General features: G+C 36.7%; 1 protein-coding gene across 8 annotated transcripts in view; it reads left to right on the plus strand.

The window, feature by feature from the left end:
* The window catches only part of LOC103973989 (ABC transporter A family member 1), a 108732-nt gene extending 89223 nt beyond the window's left edge, over positions 1-19509 (plus strand). For 4 of the 8 annotated variants that reach the window (XM_065189765.1, XM_065189773.1, XM_065189794.1 and 1 more), the window contains 13 exons: positions 436-582; positions 3057-3320; positions 3517-3652; positions 5232-5357; positions 7529-7608; positions 7709-7816; positions 7933-8083; positions 8206-8342; positions 8450-8524; positions 8601-8898; positions 17867-18000; positions 18578-18636; positions 18714-19509. In XM_065189765.1, the coding sequence (XP_065045837.1) occupies positions 436-582; positions 3057-3320; positions 3517-3652; positions 5232-5357; positions 7529-7608; positions 7709-7816; positions 7933-8083; positions 8206-8342; positions 8450-8524; positions 8601-8898; positions 17867-18000; positions 18578-18636; positions 18714-18795 (1797 nt within the window). In that variant the 3' untranslated portion in view covers positions 18796-19509. Of the gene's footprint in view, positions 1-435; positions 583-3056; positions 3321-3516; positions 3653-5231; positions 5358-7528; positions 7609-7708; positions 7817-7932; positions 8084-8205; positions 8343-8449; positions 8525-8600; positions 8899-17866; positions 18001-18577; positions 18637-18713 lie in introns of those variants that run through there. The other 4 variants (XM_065189780.1, XM_009388696.3, XR_010514709.1 and 1 more) reach the window with 3 other exon arrangements.
* The last annotated feature ends 211 nt before the right edge of the window (positions 19510-19720 follow it).

Below are 19720 nucleotides of genomic sequence, written 5' to 3' on the forward strand. Positions count from 1 at the left end.
TTACTCTCTTGATAATTTAACTTTTGTTGTTCAGCTGCACAAAAAAAAAGTCAAATTTTGGTGATGCAGTTCTTTTGTTTGTATTTTCATTTAGGCCTTTTTGCTTTCCTGCAAAAGTTGAAATTGCACATCTGCAGGTGCAAGTTTCAAGTAGCATATTTCTACTTTGGAAAATCAAATTTCCATCTTGTGTGAATCTTTTAGTGGTTTATGCTGATTAATGGCTCATCAAAATGCTGTTGGACTCTGATTTTTTTTTAAAGCTATTTTGAGGTTAATTATGCAATTTCAAGGTTTATTATGAAAGAAAATTAAGCTGTACCTTCTTAATATGGATTATACTATGAACCATGTACTATCATCCTTTGCAAAGATTTCAGTTCTGTTAGTTTTGTGAATTGATGTTCATTATTTCACATTAAGCAATTCTTGCAGAATTTCTTTAGGTTATCACCTGGGTTTTGCTTTGCTGATGGCCTTGCATCACTTGCTCTTAGACGTCAAGGAATGAAGCAGGGATCTGGAAGTAGTACCCTTGACTGGAATGTGACTGGGGCTTCTATCTGCTATTTAGCATTTGAGGTTATTTAATTTACATATGGTCTTTTAAATGTTTCAGTCTTTTTTAAAATATAGTTTGAGAGTTATCTGATGAGATTCTTTAGGATGACAATTGCAAGATAGTTTTGTCAGCCACATTCATATATTATCATAGTGAGAGCTATTTGGGCATCATCTATTATTACTGCCTGTTTTTTGATGAAGTGCATGAAGAATTCTTCATGAGTACCATGAACAATTAGAAACATTGGTGAACCAAGCAAACACAATAAAGAACTCTTGTTAGTATGCCTCCCATTTCCTTCAAATTTAACATCCCTCGTATTAAGACCTCATCCATGAAGTTACCTTTTTGATGGTCCTAGATGCGATGGTTTCAGATACTGTGGTATCTGTACTGTGCTTAGTGCACCTGTATGTTAATGCTCTAACCATACAGGTATTTATTTTAGTTTATTGTGTACCTTGATACATTGTAATGTGTCATTATGTACATGTCCATAGGAATTATTCCTGTTGTTTCAAAACCTTGCTAGATACTAGGCCCACATTATTCATTTACAAATTTACGTTTTTTTTTTAAGGCCTATGTAATTACTGGATTTTATGCGATGGGTGCAGAAATGATAGTGTTTACCATAATTTTGTCACTTTATGACTCAATCTTCTTTTATGGAGAAGCCAAATTCTGATTTTATAGTTATGTATAAAAGAACTGAGTACATAAAAATGCTTTTCTTGCCATATAATTTTGTTATTGACAACAAGTTCAGATATCTTTTATGTGGTTATGCAGATTCAAGTTTGAAGGTTGGCCTTGGTGTATGTTAAAGTTGCTTCTTTGTATTTAGTTTCAAATTTAAGCCAGATTCTTTCTCTTAAACTACAATGCTTTAGTGTTAGCTATTAGTCTTTTTAATATGTTTTTGGATGAAAGATATACGTCATATACTTTTTTTACTTATATGAAGTTTGTATTTGCTCTTCATATGACTACTTAGAACTTTTTTGGTCATCTTTTTATCACAATGTTAACCATTTTTAGTGGTGGTTTGTTGCTTACTCTCCCCCCACCCTCCCATTAGAACTTTTTTGGTCATCTTTTTTTCATAATGTTAACCATTTTTAGTGGTGGTTTGTTGCTTACTCTGCCCTCCCAAAACAAAAAAAAGAATGAAAGGCAACTACAAGAACAAAATTTGTAAACAAACTGACATTTAAGAATCTACTCAAATCTTTCATAGAAGAGGATCGGTTGAATGTTGTTTATATGTAATTTCTCGACAATCAGAGTAGAAGTTTTTCCATGCAAGTTGAGTGACTATATAGCAGGGTTCTCAATTTTGATGTGTACCGCTTAGTATGGGCGGTATGTACCGGTCCACAAGGATACCAGTACACAGACCGCCCTCTACCGGGTGGTATCAGTGTTTTGACCCCATATCAGGCGATACAGGATCTGTACTGGGCGGTAACAGTCGAAATCCGATCGTTACCAAGGTGTACTGATTGGTACACCTTGGATTTCGATCGTTACCGAGGTGTATCGATCGGTGCACCTCGGATTTTTACCATTACCGATGTGTATCAATTGGTCCATCTCGGTATTTTTGGAGGTTTTTAAACTCTTTTTGAGCATATTGCCGGTACACCCCAGCATACTGTCGGTATGCCTCAGTACGTACTGTACCGAGTAGGGCTCAGTACACCAGTACAGATTGAAATCGAGAACCTTGCTATATAGTCATAACTATCTTGGTAAAAGATTAGGAATGGAGATTCAGGCCTAAAAGTAAATTCTTCAGATCATATGCTGAGCCAAAGTTAGATATGCTTCAGTCCTTTATACTCATTGAACAAAAATTGTAAACAAACTGGCATTTAAGAATCTACTCAACTCTTTCATAGAAGGGGATCAGTTGAATGTTCACTGGTAATTGCTTGACGATCATAGGATATTAAAAGTTTTTCCGTACAAGTTGATTGACTAGAATTGGAAATTTAACGATAATGACAGGCCTATATAGTCACAACTATCTTGGAAAATGCTTAGGAATGGAGATTCAGACCTAGAAGTAAGTTCCTCAAATCATATGCTGAAACAAAATTAGATATGCTGTAACTTCCATTATACTCTTTCATATTCCTTATCTCTTTTCTGAAGTTTTCTGATTATCTGAAATCCATGGCACCCACTTTGGACTCCCTACCATTCCTGACATGGTTACATTATCCCAATGGTCATTGTTGCTGTAATCAATTCATGTCCATTTGTTTCTCCAACTTCAATATTTTTTGCTTAATGATCATGGCATGATATAATCTTCTAAGCATATTAGCACAGTATTTTGTTCTGTGAATCATTCTCTCTGTTCAAGAACAAAGGCTACATACATATCATTTATGAATGACCACATAGAAGATGTGTTTTGTTGCTGCAACATGTCTTATGTTTATTATGGCATTGTAAGAATGTTTTACCTTCTTAATCGCAGAGCATTATGTACTTCCTCTTTACAATTGCACTTGAAATTCTTCCCTTTCAAAAGCTAAATTTGATGGCAATCAAAGAGTGGTGGCAAAATGTTCTCACCCTCCAGCATGACGGATCCAATGACCATTTCCAGCATCTTCTGGGATCATATGAAGATTCATCATCTTCCATAGCTAATGAGGACATTGATGTTAAAGCAGAAAGGCAGAGGATAAATAGTGGCCTTGTTGATAATGCCATAATCTACCTGCATAATCTGCGGAAGGTGCTTATTTTCCTTAAAGTCTATTTTGAAACATTTGGTCTTAATTAAATAGCTGATGATCATTGCTTTTTGATTCACTATCATGCATGCTTTGAGTGACAATAAAACATTAGTTGGACATAGATTTCCATTTTGATATAAATAGATTTCGGTCATCATATATATGCACTTGTAGCTAACCAATTCCAGATATCAGGTCTATCATGCCAGGAAAAACCATGCTAGAAAAGTTGCTGTCCATTCATTGACATTCTCAGTTCAGGAAGGAGAATGCTTTGGTTTTCTTGGAACAAATGGTGCAGGGAAGACAACAACATTATCAATGTTAACTGGTATATACTTCATAGTTCTGTAATCTAAGTTATTGTGGATGTCTTTCGACTTCTTTTATTTAGCTTTCTCGTTCTTATTCTTAAATCAATTGTGAACCCAAGCAAAAACAAGGCAGTTATTGTCATTAATAAGATGCAATTGATCCATAGGTTGCTTTGAGGCTCATTATTGTTTACTTTCTTGGATTCCTCCCTAGAACCAACCCCAATACTGGATTGGATGTTACAATGTGGGCCTAGTTGGACCAAGCCTAACCGAGCCATCCATAAAGACTTGCCATACCCATGGCCTAGGTGGACAAAGATATTGAGAACCCCAACCATTTCCTTGTAAAGTTAGAAGTCCCACTTGCTGTGAAATATAGTCACCTGACATCTGAGAAATAGGAGTCATGGATTCTTATATGAAGTCAGCAAAGTACCAGACGATGTATGGTTGGAGTAGGACAAGGAAGGACAATAATCTATTTGAGCAGATTCTGGACATCATTTAATATGAAAACTATTGTATCTTGGAATCTGTGATAATAGTCTAACAAGGCCTGCAAAATTTAATTTAGACATTTTTAAATCATTAACTATTATTATAATATTTTAAACTTAGCTAAACTTTAGGAGGCTATTTTTCTAGGATTAGATAGGATACAGTTAGAGGGTTTAAAAGGTTTGCAATACTGCTTGGTACGATTCGGCATAGACAGTATTTATCAATCTGATACCAAGATAAACCGGAAAATACACCCTATCATGGACCTAGCTAGAATTATCTAAGCTATGAGACGCCCTTGCAATATCCATCCGCAAAGGGTTGCCCTAGAAGCAATCTCGAATAGGTCTTGAAGGATTTGTAAAAGCCAAAGTTGATCAATTCAAAAAATGAGTAACAGATAAGTCCTGATGTCTTGCAAAAGAGTGCAGCTTACAAGCAATTCAGTAAACACTTGGTGGGCAAAGAGAAAAAAGAGAGAGAAAGAAAACAGGGACTTTAGAAAGTAAAAGAATAATAGCAAGTCCACAAACGGCCGTTCAATTAAGTGTCAAGGTGTAATGCAAGTCTACACACACTTTGTGCACAAACTTGTTTATCCAAACAAGGCTCAACATTACCCCAAAGCCCCATCCATCCTTGTGCCACTCGGGTGGTTCCATGGGTTTGAGATGGTTGATGCTTTGCACCGCACCACGGCCTGTGAAAACATACCATAGCATGCGAAAATGTGGCCATTTTAGGATAGTTTTGCCCAGTCTGGCGAGTGATTGTTGTGTAGCTTTGCAAACTGCTTCTGCTTATAAAATCCCAGTAAAAACATTCAAAAACAAGGCCAAACACAATGCCAAACAACTGCACAAGCAAAACATAAGCGACAAACGGTTTGTTGATGAAGGTGATGCAGGTCTGCAATGGACATCCGTGATATTCTCCCCCACTTAATCTGTTGATGTCTATCTTGACACTTGCTGGTAGGCTTTAATTACTGATTCTTTATGTTGTAGGGTGACTTCGGGCTCCCAATAGGCTTATGTTCTAGGAAGCTTTTGCCACTTCACCCCTATCATAACTTTCCTTTTCTATTTTCAGGTATTTTTGGAGGGTTTTCAGCTCATTTTAGGCATACCGTTGGTACACCTTGGTATGTACCATACCGAGCAAGGCTTGGGATGCTTGTACGGACCGAAATTACGAACCTTGCCTGGTACAAAATTGGTATTGCTCGGTCTAGTTGCATCCAATACAACTAGAGAATAAGTGTGAAATGAGGATAGAAGGCTAGATAAGCAAATTGTCATCCTTAACTAGTTGGTGCTAGCAAGGATTAAATCTCAGTCATGATATACTAGATTGATACAGAATCACTATACTGGGTGGTATACTGACCTACACAGTCCAATATCATTGAATAAAATAATAAAAAAATAAAAATCAGTAGTGTTGTACTGATATCGAGCTATGGTTTCAATACTGATATTTGTTGTACCAATAAAAACTGGTCCGTGCAGACTGATGTTGTTAAGATCTGAAACCTTGGTTGTCAGTAAGGTCCATATTTTCCAACCCCGTATGTGTCTTCCATTTCCAAGCTTTCGTTTCTCTGATCTTAAGATTAATTATCACTATTAACCCAGCATGGATTAGTAATGCAGTTACCAAGATCAATTAGCTCCCCTGAATCGACCATCCTTGTTCCATATCCTAATTATTGTTGCTTTTGCTTCTATGATCATCATGGTCTGGTATGCAGAATATAAAATTGAGGATAGTTCTGTAAAATTCAGAGTATAGATATAAGCTGATGGCTAAATTTTGTAGACATAACTATTCAAAATTTCGCTAACATAGAAACTTTAGAATCACCAAGCAAGGTAGTTGTGAGGTTTTCTACCATCACTTTTTGTTCACTTGATACCACATTAATAATCACTTAGGTTAAAATATCCTAATTTATGTTGCAAATGACTTAGATGTGAATTTTTTATATGTAATATCAAACAAACCCACTGTTTCTTAACTAACATAGCAAGTGGCTAAAATGTGCTTCATTATTAGCCACGAACCAACCCACACCCACAGTGCTGCCTACATATACCAAACCAAGTTTTGTTCTTTGTTCTCTTACCCATTCCATGATCCAAAGCATTCCGTGTTCCAGGTAACTATGATTAGGACTAACCTAAATCCATGCATTTGGTCATTTGAACAAGTTTTTTGACTAAAGAAAATAGGTCTTGCTCTTGAACTCCGGAAATCTATCAACAACACTAGACAATTCCATGAGGTTCTCCCCCTTTGACTTGTGGGAAAGTGAGGCTACTTTTGATTCCAATTATCCATGCACAACTTGGTTGATGCCTTGACCATTGTCACACCTATTTAGTAATCATGATTGAGGCCTAACATTGTCTATCTACTAAATGAGGTGATGTTTGTTTAATCTACCATAAAGCAAAGGTGTGTCAAGAATTATGGTAATTTGAGGCAAAAGACTGTAATGAGTGATACTGCATGTTATTTGTAATTTTCTTCCAAGATTTATTTTCATGAAGTTGGGAGTTAATGGTGGAGTTGTTCATTCATTTTGAACACTATGACCAAAAAATTTCTCCAGTATATTCTTGCCTTCCGCATATACCTACCATAATACAAGTTTCCAGTTGAAAAAAATGTTTTATATCAAGCAATGACAATCTTATCAAACTGCTGAACCACCTTGAAAAGTGTCTGTAGGGATTGCTAAAATATATGCAGAAATATTTTTATGTTGTTAGAATGTTAATTTAAACACATGATTTCTATCTTTTCTGTTCCTTGATGTGATTTGTTTATACTAGCATCATTATGATATTTTTCTTTAAACTACTCTTGTTTATCATTATTGCTGTTGAATCATTCTCATCCATGTTTATTTTCTTTTATTTCCTCAGTTTAGCAAATAGCTTCATTGGGTTCTAAATTTAGGACATCTTGAATATAGGACTTGTTTGTTAGTTTTCCACCCAGCTATCACTTAGTAGCACAGTGCTTTGCAATATATTCTGTGCCATTTCAATGTATGTAAAGACTCATGTTAATGCATATGGAGACAAAATCAGTATGCTGTTATTAGTATCCTTCCTATTGTGATGCCTTGAATCTTTTGATTTATAGTATAATTGCTGCTTTACATATCCTAGTTTGCACAAAAGTCAAATCACCTGTGCAATTCTGATTGTACCCTATTGCTTGCAAAAGATGTTGACAATAATGCATAATTGCTAATATGTTTGTGATCTTGCAAACATTTTCACGAGAATGCATGTACATTAGATGTCTTCAAACTGAGTTAGCATGCAGGCACCAACTTATTTTTAGGACTGTTGATTCTGTTTGCTTCTGTGCAGGAGAAGAGAAACCAACAGATGGAACTGCATATATTTTTGGCAAAGACATAAGATTGTATCCAAAGGCTGCTCGTCGTCATGTAATTTTAATCATTATTTTCTTTAACTGTTTTCCATACTGAATAGTTTGTTTATTGTTATGGTATCTTATGATTCCTTCCATCTTTCTCTTTTCCAAAGATTGGTTACTGCCCACAGTTTGATGCACTTCTCGAGAATCTGACAGCTCGTGAGCATCTTCAACTCTATGCAAGATTAAAGGGTGTTCCTGAAATCAACCTAGATGATGTACAATAATTCAACTCTAGAGTAACTTGCATAATCTTCAAATCGCCAATCAGATTATGATGCAAAAGAAACCATGTTATTTTGTATTAATTCCTACATCTTTCCAAATATGGTAGGTTGTTAAGGAGAAGATGGTTGAATTTGATCTGTGGAAGTATGCAGATAAACCATCATATTGTTTAAGTGGAGGAAACAAGAGGAAGTTGTCTGTTGCTATTGCTATGATTGGTGATCCTCCAATTGTGATTCTTGATGAACCATCTACTGGTAATATTATGTACAAAAATAGCTGCTCAACTAAATACCTTGATGTTATATGCTCGTATTTCTCACTTCTTTACCTAAACATTGTTTGTGTATTGAGTCTCATTTTTTTATGTCCATTCTAGGCATGGATCCTATTGCAAAACGGTTCATGTGGGATGTGATATCTCGCTTGTCAACTAGGCAAGGAAAGACTGCTGTTATCTTAACTACACATAGCATGAATGAAGCTCAAGCCCTCTGTACCCGGATTGGTGTTATGGTACTATTTCTCAAAGTAACCTTAGATCCAGCAAGCTTAATATCATGATGGTCAATAGTAGTGAAATTTAAGTTTTGTGTCTTCATCATTTTCACTTCTTTATAAAGGTTGGTGGCCAACTGAAATGCCTTGGAAGCCCACAGCATCTGAAAACGCGTTTCGGAAATTATCTTGAGCTTGAGGTGCTTCCTTAATCATGACTTTTTGTTGTTTAATAGATTAAGCACAGCTGATGTGTTTTGGCTTTATAATTTTCAGTTAAAGCCTTCGGATGTCAGCTCCATGGAGATAGAAAATCTATGTAAAAAAATACAAGAGAATCTCTTTGACATCCCAAGTCATTCAAAAAGTATAATTTCGGACCTTGAGATGTGCATTCGTGGCACTGGAACAATATCCGTACAAAACATATCAGAAATTAGTTTGTCAAGAGAAATGATAAATTTAATTGGTCGCATGCTTGGAAATGAAGAATCCACCCAGATGACTGTCTTGCCTGTGCCTTCTAGTGATGGTTTGTATGGTGAACAATTTTCAGAGCAACTATTTCGAGATGGTACTAACTTTTTCCATATTTGTGTTAATTGCTTTACCAGATATCTAGTCTATTTTATTATTTTCTTGTTACCAATTAAATTTTCAGTTCAAGCTTTTATATTAATATTTGTTAGATAATACATGTTCCTGTTTTGTCAATATTAAAACACACAAGTTTTGAGTGTTGGATTTAAAATTGTTACCTAGCCGGAGAAAACCTAGATATAAACCCTTTTATCAATTTCACATAGTTCAAGTACATAAGGGTCTCATTTTTATATATTTGATGTTGTTAGGATCAAGAGCACTAAGAGGGGGGGGTGAATTAGTGCAGCAGAAAACTTTCGACGATTAAAATCGCGTTCGTACGATAAGAGCGATTTCGGTAGAAAATCCGATTCGTAAATCACTTTAACTTGTAACCAAGCACGATGCAGTTAAAGTAAAGATATAAAGGCAGTTTGCAGTTAAGATAGAAATCAGAACGTAAACGCAAACTGAAATATGATGTTCGTACGATAAAAACGATTTACGTCTAAACGCCGATTCGGAAAATGCAGAGCTTGAACCATGATCGTATATGCGCAGAAGGCAGTAAACTATTGAGGAGGTTTGCAGTAAGGATAAGATGCTCAAAGTAAATGCAAACCGAGATTTAGAGTGGTTCGGTCAATCTTGACCTACTCCACTTTTGGCTTCCTCTACCGACGAGGTCACCGACATCAACTAGAGGCCTTCCTTCAATAGGCGAAGGCCAACCACCCTTTTACAGTTTCACTCCTTTTGACGGGCTTAGGAGACAACCCTTACAAAATTTTCTCTCCTCTCTTTAAAGCTCAGAACTTGGAAGAAAAGAGGGAGAAGAACTTTTGGCCTTTACAACAATTTTGAGCTCTAAAAATCACAGAACAAGATCAAGATTTCGGTGTATGTTTAGTGCCCTTTCAGTGCTGAATGGGTGGGGTATTTATAGGCCCCAACCCAGTTTGAATTTGGAGCTCAAAACTGTCAATTCCCGGAATTCCGGGATCTGGCGGTTGCACCTCCTGACTGGAGCGGTTGCACCGCCTGGTAGAGCTCGAAGACTGAGTCTCTGGGCGGTGCCACCTCCTGTCAAGGGCGGTTGCACCTCCTGCCAGAGCTCGAAGACCGAGCTCCGGCGGTGCCACCTCCTAACTGAGGCGGTTGCACCGCTCAACCAGAGCTCGGAGACCGAGCCCAATCGGCCAGTTGACTCCGCAACTCCGATATCCTTGGCACAATACTTGCTCTTCTTGGCCCGATGCCCGAGTCCACGACCCAAAGCCTTCTGTCGATACGTCGACCGATCCACCGGCCCGACGTCCAATCTTCTGACATGTTCCTCCGGCACAACATGATTTTTCCTGTTTTAATTGTCTCATCTTGATCGAAGCAGCCTGCGTCACTCAAAATGCAGATTAAATCATAAACATATATCAAGTGGTTTCATCATCAAAATACGAGATTCAACAATCTCCCCCTTTTTGATGATGACAACTACTTGATGATGGAGTTAACCTTAACTCCCGGAGTTTAAACAAACTCCCCCTATCAATATGCTATATTGATAGAAACTCTTGGATTCAAAAGTCCAAGCAACATGTCATTATAAACTTTTGCATAAACTTATGCATAACATGTCATGTCATCAACATACTTCTCCCCCTTTGTCATCAACAAAAAGGAGAAGTACCACAATCAAGTGTTTGTGATATTGGTTCAACTCATTGCATGAATAACATAATATCAAGTTTTATCATCATACAAGTTTGCTATTATCAAATATCAACATGTAAAATTGCGATGTAAGTTTTTGATATCATAACGCAAACATTTCAAGTGTTTATCAATTGTAACATTTCATCACATGGTAAGATATCAACGCGTAAAATTACGATACAAGTTCTTGATATCTTAACGCATGATGCAAACATGACATAATGCAAATTTGGCAATCATAGCATCAATTCATATATCTCTTGATGATGCAAGCATGGCATAATCATAGCATCATTGTTCATAGCATCAATTCATATATTTCTCCCCCTTTGTCATCAACAAAAAGGAGAACGATACAAGCAAATTTTAAGCATAAGTGCTTGTAATTATTCATGTCATAACTAGGTTCATGTCATTTTCCAACAGTGAGTGATAGGATATCAATTATACAAACATCTCAAGGAAAACATGACATGGAGATAGCTTTGAAAACTTCTTCCTTTTTATCTGTTATTATCTTTTTGCATGAAGGAGGAAGACTATTTGTGATACATGCTATTTGTGAGTTTACTTCGAGTGAAGTTAAAATCGATGAGAGATTAAATCATGCTTCATTTTTACAAGGATCAAGATATGTATGTGAAACAAATCCTTGCAAGTAAAAACACTTTCATCCATATTCATCAAATCCATTTCTCAAAAAAATATTTTTCACATGATATGTGTATGAGAGATGTATTTGCTAGTTGATTACATATGTCAAAAATCAATGATATGAACTAAACTTGATATGACATATGCTTGTTAAGTTCGGAAGAGAGTAATGTATCGAGAAAATCTGATTGTTAGGATCAAGAAAATCCAAAAATGAAATTTGACTCTTTCTTGCATTCGGACAAGGTTTTGCTATAGATATTCAATTACAATCATGAAGGTAAAGCATGCTTGTTATCATGGAAGTTTTGTATTCAAGCACATAATTTCCAACATGTAATTGTGTAAAATCATTATGGCAATCAAGTAATTTGATCATTCAATCAAGAAAGTTCAAAAAATAATTTTAACACGTTCAATCATTCGGACGTATTTTTGCCATAGTTTTTCAAATACAATCATGAAGATAAGGCATGCTCATCATCATGGTAGTACGATGGCAAATTTACAATTTTAAGACACGCAAGCTAGTAATTTTGAGATGTTCAAGAAAGCAACTCTTGCTTCTTGAAATATAAGTTTTGCTAGATGTGCAAGTTAACTTTTTGCTTCTGCAAGATATCATTCCTTGGTGATGTTCAATATAGCAAGTTCTACATCATGCAAGCTAGTGAATCTCATAACATTTTAGAACATGCATAATCACCAAAGCATCATAAATTTTAATGATGTGCAAAATTACAAATTTTGCATGTTTGCATTTGTACATCTTGAGATTTGCAGGATAGCACTTCTTGGTGATGTTCAAGATAGCAATTCCTTTTCTTTTGAGAAGTGTAATTATTTTCTTTCTTCTTTTTTTTTTGAATTATATGAGCTAGCAAATTAGCTTTCATGCATGTTTTGCTCCCCCTTTGTCATTGTCAAAAAGAAGGGAAGACCCTTTACGTTAATTTCTAAATTATGACAAAGGTAAATAGCATTGATGAAAATTCAAGTCTTGAATGTCAAAACAATTATTTTATCATGAATATTTCATCATTGCATGCATCATTATTATCATATATATTTTTAAAACATATAAACTCATTATTATATGATTCCAAATCATCATTCCTATTATTTCAATCATTGTTTCAATCATCTTTATAGCTTATCATGCACAATATGTCAAACCATCTAACATGATACAAACATTTATTTTCAAAGTATTTATCACTATTTTCATGTATGATAATAAAGTGTTCATGATACCGAACATTAAATCAATATTTTTTAAGTATTTATCACTTCATTTTGATCATGATACCAAATATTCATCATTTAGAGCATTCATGACATTAAATCAACATTTATAATACTTCATTTTAGCAACAACTCATTTCAAATTTAAATTATCAAAATCATTTTTATGGCTCACAAAATTTATAACATAAATAGATTCATGATTTCATTAATAATATATTTTTCCCCCTTTTTTAAGTGTTTCAATCTTAAGTGATCGATTTCATGTTAACATGCCTTTTCATTTATGTCAAATGAAAACATGCATCAACGTTTAGGATCGTAAAATGAATTTTATCATAAAACCATCAAGACCAATAAGTCACAAAAATCATCATGTATAACTTTAAAATCTCATGCATAAAATCATAAATCATGGTATCCAAACATTTAGTGTTTTTATTACATCATTATGCATCATTGAGTATACAATCGTCAAGCATGACACTTACACTATTTCATATAACCATGCCTATTTCATTTATGTCAAATCAAAACATGCATCAATTGTTAAAGCCACTGTTATTATCATGAAAATCGATAATCCATAATTATCAAGAATCATCATACATAATTTCAAAAATATATACTCATTAATCATAACTTCAAATTAAACATGATTTAATATACTCAAAATCGAGAAATAACAATGGACATCAACATGATACACATTATTACTTCTTAACCATGATTTCATATTTTCAATCAAAATTATTTTGTTTGTTTATCATAAAATATGCAATATTATCATTTTCGAAATTACTAGCATTATCATAAATTTTTTTTTTCTTAAACATTAATTCTAAACTAAAAAAGAAAATACATCATGAAAGCATCAAGTAATTTCAAAATAAATTAGGGGGATTTCGATTACCTCATCATTGAAAGCGGTTAAGGCATAGTTTGCCACCTCGCCTTTCTTGATTTTCTCCTCGTCTTCGGAGGAGCTCGATTCATCCCACTTTGTGTTCTTCTTTTTTAGTCTCTTCCTTCGTTCAAGTTTATTGTTTATTTTATATTTTTGTTTAATAAACTTATTAAGATTTAGTGTTCGAAGTTCAAGTTCATCATTGTTCTCATCACTTGAGTCATCGCTCAAGTGGTATTCATTTGTCCGGAGTTCCAAATCCTTCCTGTTCTTTCGAAGGTGATTTTGTTCATCATGTTCATCATGTGCATTGTGCACCATTTCATATGTCATCAACGAACCAATTAGTTCTTCAAGTGGTAAGTTGTTTAGGTTTTTAGCTTGTATTGCAATTACTTTTGAATCCCACTTCTTAGAAAGAGAACGCAAAATCTTGTTTACGAGTTCAAAATCCGAAAAACATTTTCCAAGAGCTCTTAAACTTTTGACGACATCCGTGAAACGGGTGTACATGTCGCCTATAGTCTCACTTGGTTGCATTCGAAAAAGCTCAAAATCATGCAATAAAATGTTAACTTTCGAGTCTTTGACTCTACTAGTTCCCTCGTGCGTGATTTCAAGTGTTCGCCAAATGTCAAAAGCCGTTTCGCACGTAGAAATCTGATTGAACTCATTTTTGTCCAAAGCGCAAAATAAGGCATTTATAGCCTTTGCGTTTAAAGAAAAATACTTCTTTTCTACATCCGACCATTCGTTCATTGGTTTAGAGGGAAGTTGAAAAACGTTTTCAACGATATTCCATAAATCCAAATTCATAGAAATCAAGAAAACTCTCATTCGAGTTTTCCAATAAGTGTAATCCAATCTGTTAAACAACGGTGGACGAACAACCGAAAAGCCCTCTTAAAAGCCATGAAGAGCCATTTCTCTCGGGTGTAAATCTGAAATGAGAAATACCGGGCTTTGATACCAATTGTTAGGATCAAGAGCACAAAGAGGGGGGGGTGAATTAGTGCAGCAGAAAACTTTCGACGATTAAAATCGCGTTCGTACGATAAGAGCGATTTCGGTAGAAAATCCGATTCGTAAATCACTTTAACTTGTAACCAAGCACGATGCAGTTAAAGCAAAGATATAAAGGCAGTTGGCAGTTAAGATAGAAATCAGAACGTAAACGCAAACTGAAATATGATGTTCGTACGATAAAAACGATTTACGTCTAAACGTTGATTCGGAAAATGCAGAGCTTGAAACACGATCGTATATGCGCAGAAGGCAGTAAGCTATTGAGGAGGTTTGCAGTAAGGATAAGATGCTCAAAGTAAATGCAAACCGAGATTTAGAGTGGTTCGGTCAATCTTGACCTACTCCACTTTTGGCTTCCTCCACCGACAAGGTCACCGACGTCAACTAGAGGCCTTCCTTCAATAGGCGAAGGCCAACCACCCTTTTACAGTTTCACTCCTTTTGACGGGCTTAGGAGACAACCCTTACAGAATTTTCTCTCCTCTCTTTAAAGCTCAGAACTTGGAAGAAAAGAGGGAGAAGAACTTTTGGCCTTTACAACAATTTTGAGCTCTAAAAATCACAAAACAAGATCTAGATTTCGGTGTATGTTCAGTGCCCTTTCAGTGCTGAATGGGTGGGGTATTTATAGGCCCCAACCCAGTTCGAATTTGGAGCTCAAAACTGTCAATTCCCGGAATTCCGGGATCTGGCGGTTGCACCTCCTGACTGGAGCGGTTGCACCGCCTGGCAGAGCTCGAAGACTGAGCCTCTGGGCGGTGCCACCTCCTGTCAGGGGCGGTTGCACCTCCTGCCAGAGCTCGAAGACCGAGCTCAGGCGGTGCCACCTCCTGACTGAGGCGGTTGCACCGCTCAGCCAGAGCTCGGAGACCGAGCCCAGGCGGTGCCACCTCTGTCAGCGAAGGTTGCACCGCCCAGACTCGCTCGGAGACTAAGCCCAAGCGGTGCCACCTCCTGGCTGGGGCGATTGCACCGCCCAGTCTCGCTCGGAGACTTAGCCCAGGCGGTGCCACCTCCTGGCTTGGGCGGTTCAACCGCCTGGCAGAAATCAGGGTCCGAATGGGTTGATCCATTCGGCCCAATTTGGGTTTTTCAGGGGCCCAATTGCCCCAAGATTAAGTTAATGGGATCACCTCCCATTTCCAACTTAATCATTGTGCTTACTACGATTTTTCCTAAGATATTTACTGCAACTTGCTCCGGTGCGTCAATCGCTTCTTCCGGCGAGCTTCCGGCGAACTTCCGTCGATCATCCGATGAACCTTCGGTGATGCTCCTGCGGACTTCCGGCAAACTCCTGGACTTGCGACGATCCACTTGGCGAGTTCCGACGAGCTTCTTTTGGCAAGCTCATGGACTTCTCGGATTCGTTCCCGCAGAACCTCCGACGATTGTCCGAACTTCCGTCGAACTCTCGAACTCCCAACGTGATCATTGTCTTGATTCCGGCACAACTCCTGCTGCATGTCTTACTTCCATCGTAGTTAATCCTGCACATGTAAAATAAAACTTCGATCGAGACAATTAATCCTAAGCAATTAACCAAGTTGTCCGGTATGTCATTGGTCCCTCGACGCTTCGTCCGATTATTCGACGCATCGTCCTCTCTTGCGGCCTATTGCCCAATCGGCCAGTTGACTCCGCAACTCCGATATCCTTGGCACAATACCCGCTCTTCTTGGCCCGATGCCCGAGTCCACGACCCGAAGCCTTCTGTCGATACGTCGACCGATCCACCGGTCCGACGTCCAATCTTCTGATATGTTCCGCCGGCACAACATGATTTTTCCTGTTTTAATTGTCTCATCCTGATCGAAGCAGCCTGCGTCACTCAAAACGCAGATTAAATCATAAACATATATCAAGTGGTTTCATCATCAAAATACGAGATTCAACAGATGTTTCATCACTAAGCGTTTTTTGACTAATCTGTAAATTTGAGTTAGAGGTCGCCTTTGCTCTCTTTTATCCTGCCTACATTTGTCTCTCAACATTCTCATTTCAGTTAGAATTACTAAAGTTTATTCTCAGTGTTATAAATGTATGAGATGAACCTGAATGACACCATATGGATTTATGGTGTTCATCATTTAAAAGCATGATTTCTTAGATTAAACCTCTTGCTCCTTTTGAGATTGGCGGGAAATTTCTTGACGAGGAGATCAAGGAGATCCACACATGGTTGTTCTCTAAGAAACAGTACGAAATTTTGTGATGTGACGCTCAAGTGCGACAACAGCTAATGGTCACATGTTTACATCGGTATAGGGCGATCCGCGTATCGGTCCCTTGTTAGACCGGTATATACTGCTCATATTGGGTTGTACAACTCGGTACATCAAACCTTAGTTGAATCCTCTATCTCCTCTATCTTACTAGAAAAATTTGATGGTAGGGCTTTGTAAATATGTTCTATTAAATATATAATAAAGGAATTTAAAATTTCTAGATATCAGAACTAGTTTCTTTCATAGGCTTCACATGTACATACAAAGCAAATACAAAATGTAGGTGCATATAGAGTTAGAAGCATGGTTCGCTTGATCGGTCTGTACCAGTGTACCGACTAGTTGTTGGCACGGTATGTACCGAGCTGTATCGAGTCATACCGACGTACCGATATATCGATGTACTACTCATATCGGTCCCCTATTAGACCAGTATGTATTGCCTGTACCATCGATTAGTTATCGGCATGGTACGTACCGAGTTATACCGAGCGTACCGATATACCGATGTACTGCTTATACCGGTCCCCTATCAGACCAGTATGTACTGCCTATACCGATCTTCTATCGGACCGGTTTATATTGCCCATACCTAGCGATACGGAGTGGTACTTAGTTAGAAGTAAAAAAGGATATAATTGACTATTTGATTGGATATGCAAATATTTGCCCTTAATTTAAACCTCTTTGTGATCTACGTACAAAGGACTTCAACTGATTGGCATACTTCTGCGCTTGAAATTAAAGAATAATTTGTGTCGTCATAATGATTCATTTGTCTTGCTGCAGGATGAAGCAGCATGAAAAAACCCACTAAATCTAATGAATGTTGGTTTCAAGCATGATAGGGATCATTGATTTTCTTATAATAAAATTTCACCTTTAACCCTCTCAGTTTTTTAATATATAAAATTTATGATTTCCAGGTTCATGTAAAACTTGGATCAATTCTGCTGATTTTGATGCTACTCATTTAAATGCTCTGCTTGTAACAATTGTGATAAAGATGCTACTTGGACTCTAATGAACTATTTAATAATGAATGTTCTTTGAACTTCAGAATAAGTAACATTGTTGTAAAATCTTCTAGTGTGTTTTCATTTTTTGACTTGTCTGTCGCTTTAAAGACTAACAAGATTATGCTCACAGTCTTTATGTTCTGTGTTGTTTTTCCCTCTCATGAACAGGTGGTATACCATTGAGAATATTTTCTGAGTGGTGGTTAGCCAAACAAAAGCTATTGTTAATTGATTCATTTTTTCTCTCTTCATTTCCTGGTGCTACATTTCATGGATCCAATGGCTTGAGCATTAGATACCAGGTAAATTGTTTCTGACTACCTTTCATTCCTATTTTAATACATTAATTAAGAACCTGCACTATAATTTACTTGGAACATTGTCAGGAGTTCAAATAAGATGTTATGAGTTAAACTTGTTTCAGTATTAAATAATGAATTCCGTAAAAAGCAACAGAGGCTGAATCAGTTTGTAAGGTATCTATTTAAAAAGTCGATGAAAGTACCATAATAGCAAATAATGACACTCTTGGTATCGTGGTTGTTATTTGTAAATGTTTGTTTGATTGTTCCAGTGTTTCTAATGTAAATACAGTAATCATCTTATGTTTCTTCAAGAAGAATTATATTGTTCCTTCTGTTGAAGAAGTGCCAGAACTAGAATCACAAGATAAACTAGAAAATCTTTTGATACTTTGGAAGCCTTCTTGAGTATTTTATTTGCTTTTAGCCAACAAATCATGTTCATAAAATAAGGATTGCTCATGTATAAGATAACTGAAGTTCCAAGCCATCTCCAACGACCTTGATGTTTACATGTTATTCTTTGAAGATCAATTCATCCTTTTGTTTCTGCTAAAACAGTATGTGAAATTTTCAGTTGCCATACGGTGAAGGCTCATCTCTTGCTGACATATTTGGACACATAGAGCACAACAGGTATCCAGTGGCTCCTAAACAAACAAGTATTATTCTTTTGTGCTTACCCTTCCTAATTGTGTAATTCTGTATCTCAGGGAGGCACTTGGGATTGAAGAATACAGTATCAATCAATCCACATTGGAGACAATTTTTAATCATTTTGCTTCCGCCCAATAGGAAAAAGAGATAAAACCACGGTATCAAACACAAGCTCGGCATCACAAGAGTTCTGTGGGTTTGTTTTACCTGTCACTCTCATATCAAACCCTTTGCGGTTCTCCAAATTGTTTCACTCCCCTAGTGAGAAGAAACAAGCCCAGTCATTCAACAGATCAAGTTTGAAATCTTGTTTTTGTACTTGACTCTATCTAACAGTGTGATTCAACAGATCAAGTTCGAAATCTTGTTTTTGCTATCGAAGAATACTACTGTAGAAGGTTCTTAAAATCATTTCGCTTCCGCCTGATATGAGAATGAGGACACCTCCACATCAAGTACAAGCTCAGCTTCCCAAGTTCTTGTGGTTATGCCGAGGCATTTGGATGTCAACAGGCTCATCAAATGCGTGCTTGTCTATGTCTATTAAACCCTAGCAGTGGGCAGCATCTGTTCCATCATTCTTGGCATCTTGACTTTTGGTGTTTGGAAGCAACCAAATCTTTGAAAGGTGAATGCCTGCCCGCGCTTGTAGTCACAAAGTTAAGCTCGGTGCTCAAGTCAGTCAAAAGATAATTTTATTCTTAGATTTGATTGACGTAAAAGCATATGAACTTAATCTTGAATCAAGTTTGTTGGCTTGTCCAAGAAGGGGCAAGACCTTTAGCGAGTGAATCAACAAGCTGCTTTCTCAGAATCGAACAAAATTAATGCAATTATGCTTTTTTATTTTTATTTTTTTCTTAGATTTAACTTTTGCTTACACGAAAGGTTTTGGCTTATGCATTATGATGGATTGAGATGAGTAATTTTCTTTTTCAACCAAAAAGATAATTTATTAGCAGATCCTTTTCCTACTCAGCTTCTTTAGCATTTCCATCGGAGCTACTAGTTGTGCAGATCGAGGACTAAGGATGATCTACGAGCGACCGGTAGTCATGCTTTT

This window comes from Musa acuminata, chromosome BXJ1-1, assembly GCF_036884655.1.
Source record: "Musa acuminata AAA Group cultivar baxijiao chromosome BXJ1-1, Cavendish_Baxijiao_AAA, whole genome shotgun sequence".
Classification (NCBI taxonomy): domain Eukaryota; kingdom Viridiplantae; phylum Streptophyta; class Magnoliopsida; order Zingiberales; family Musaceae; genus Musa; species Musa acuminata.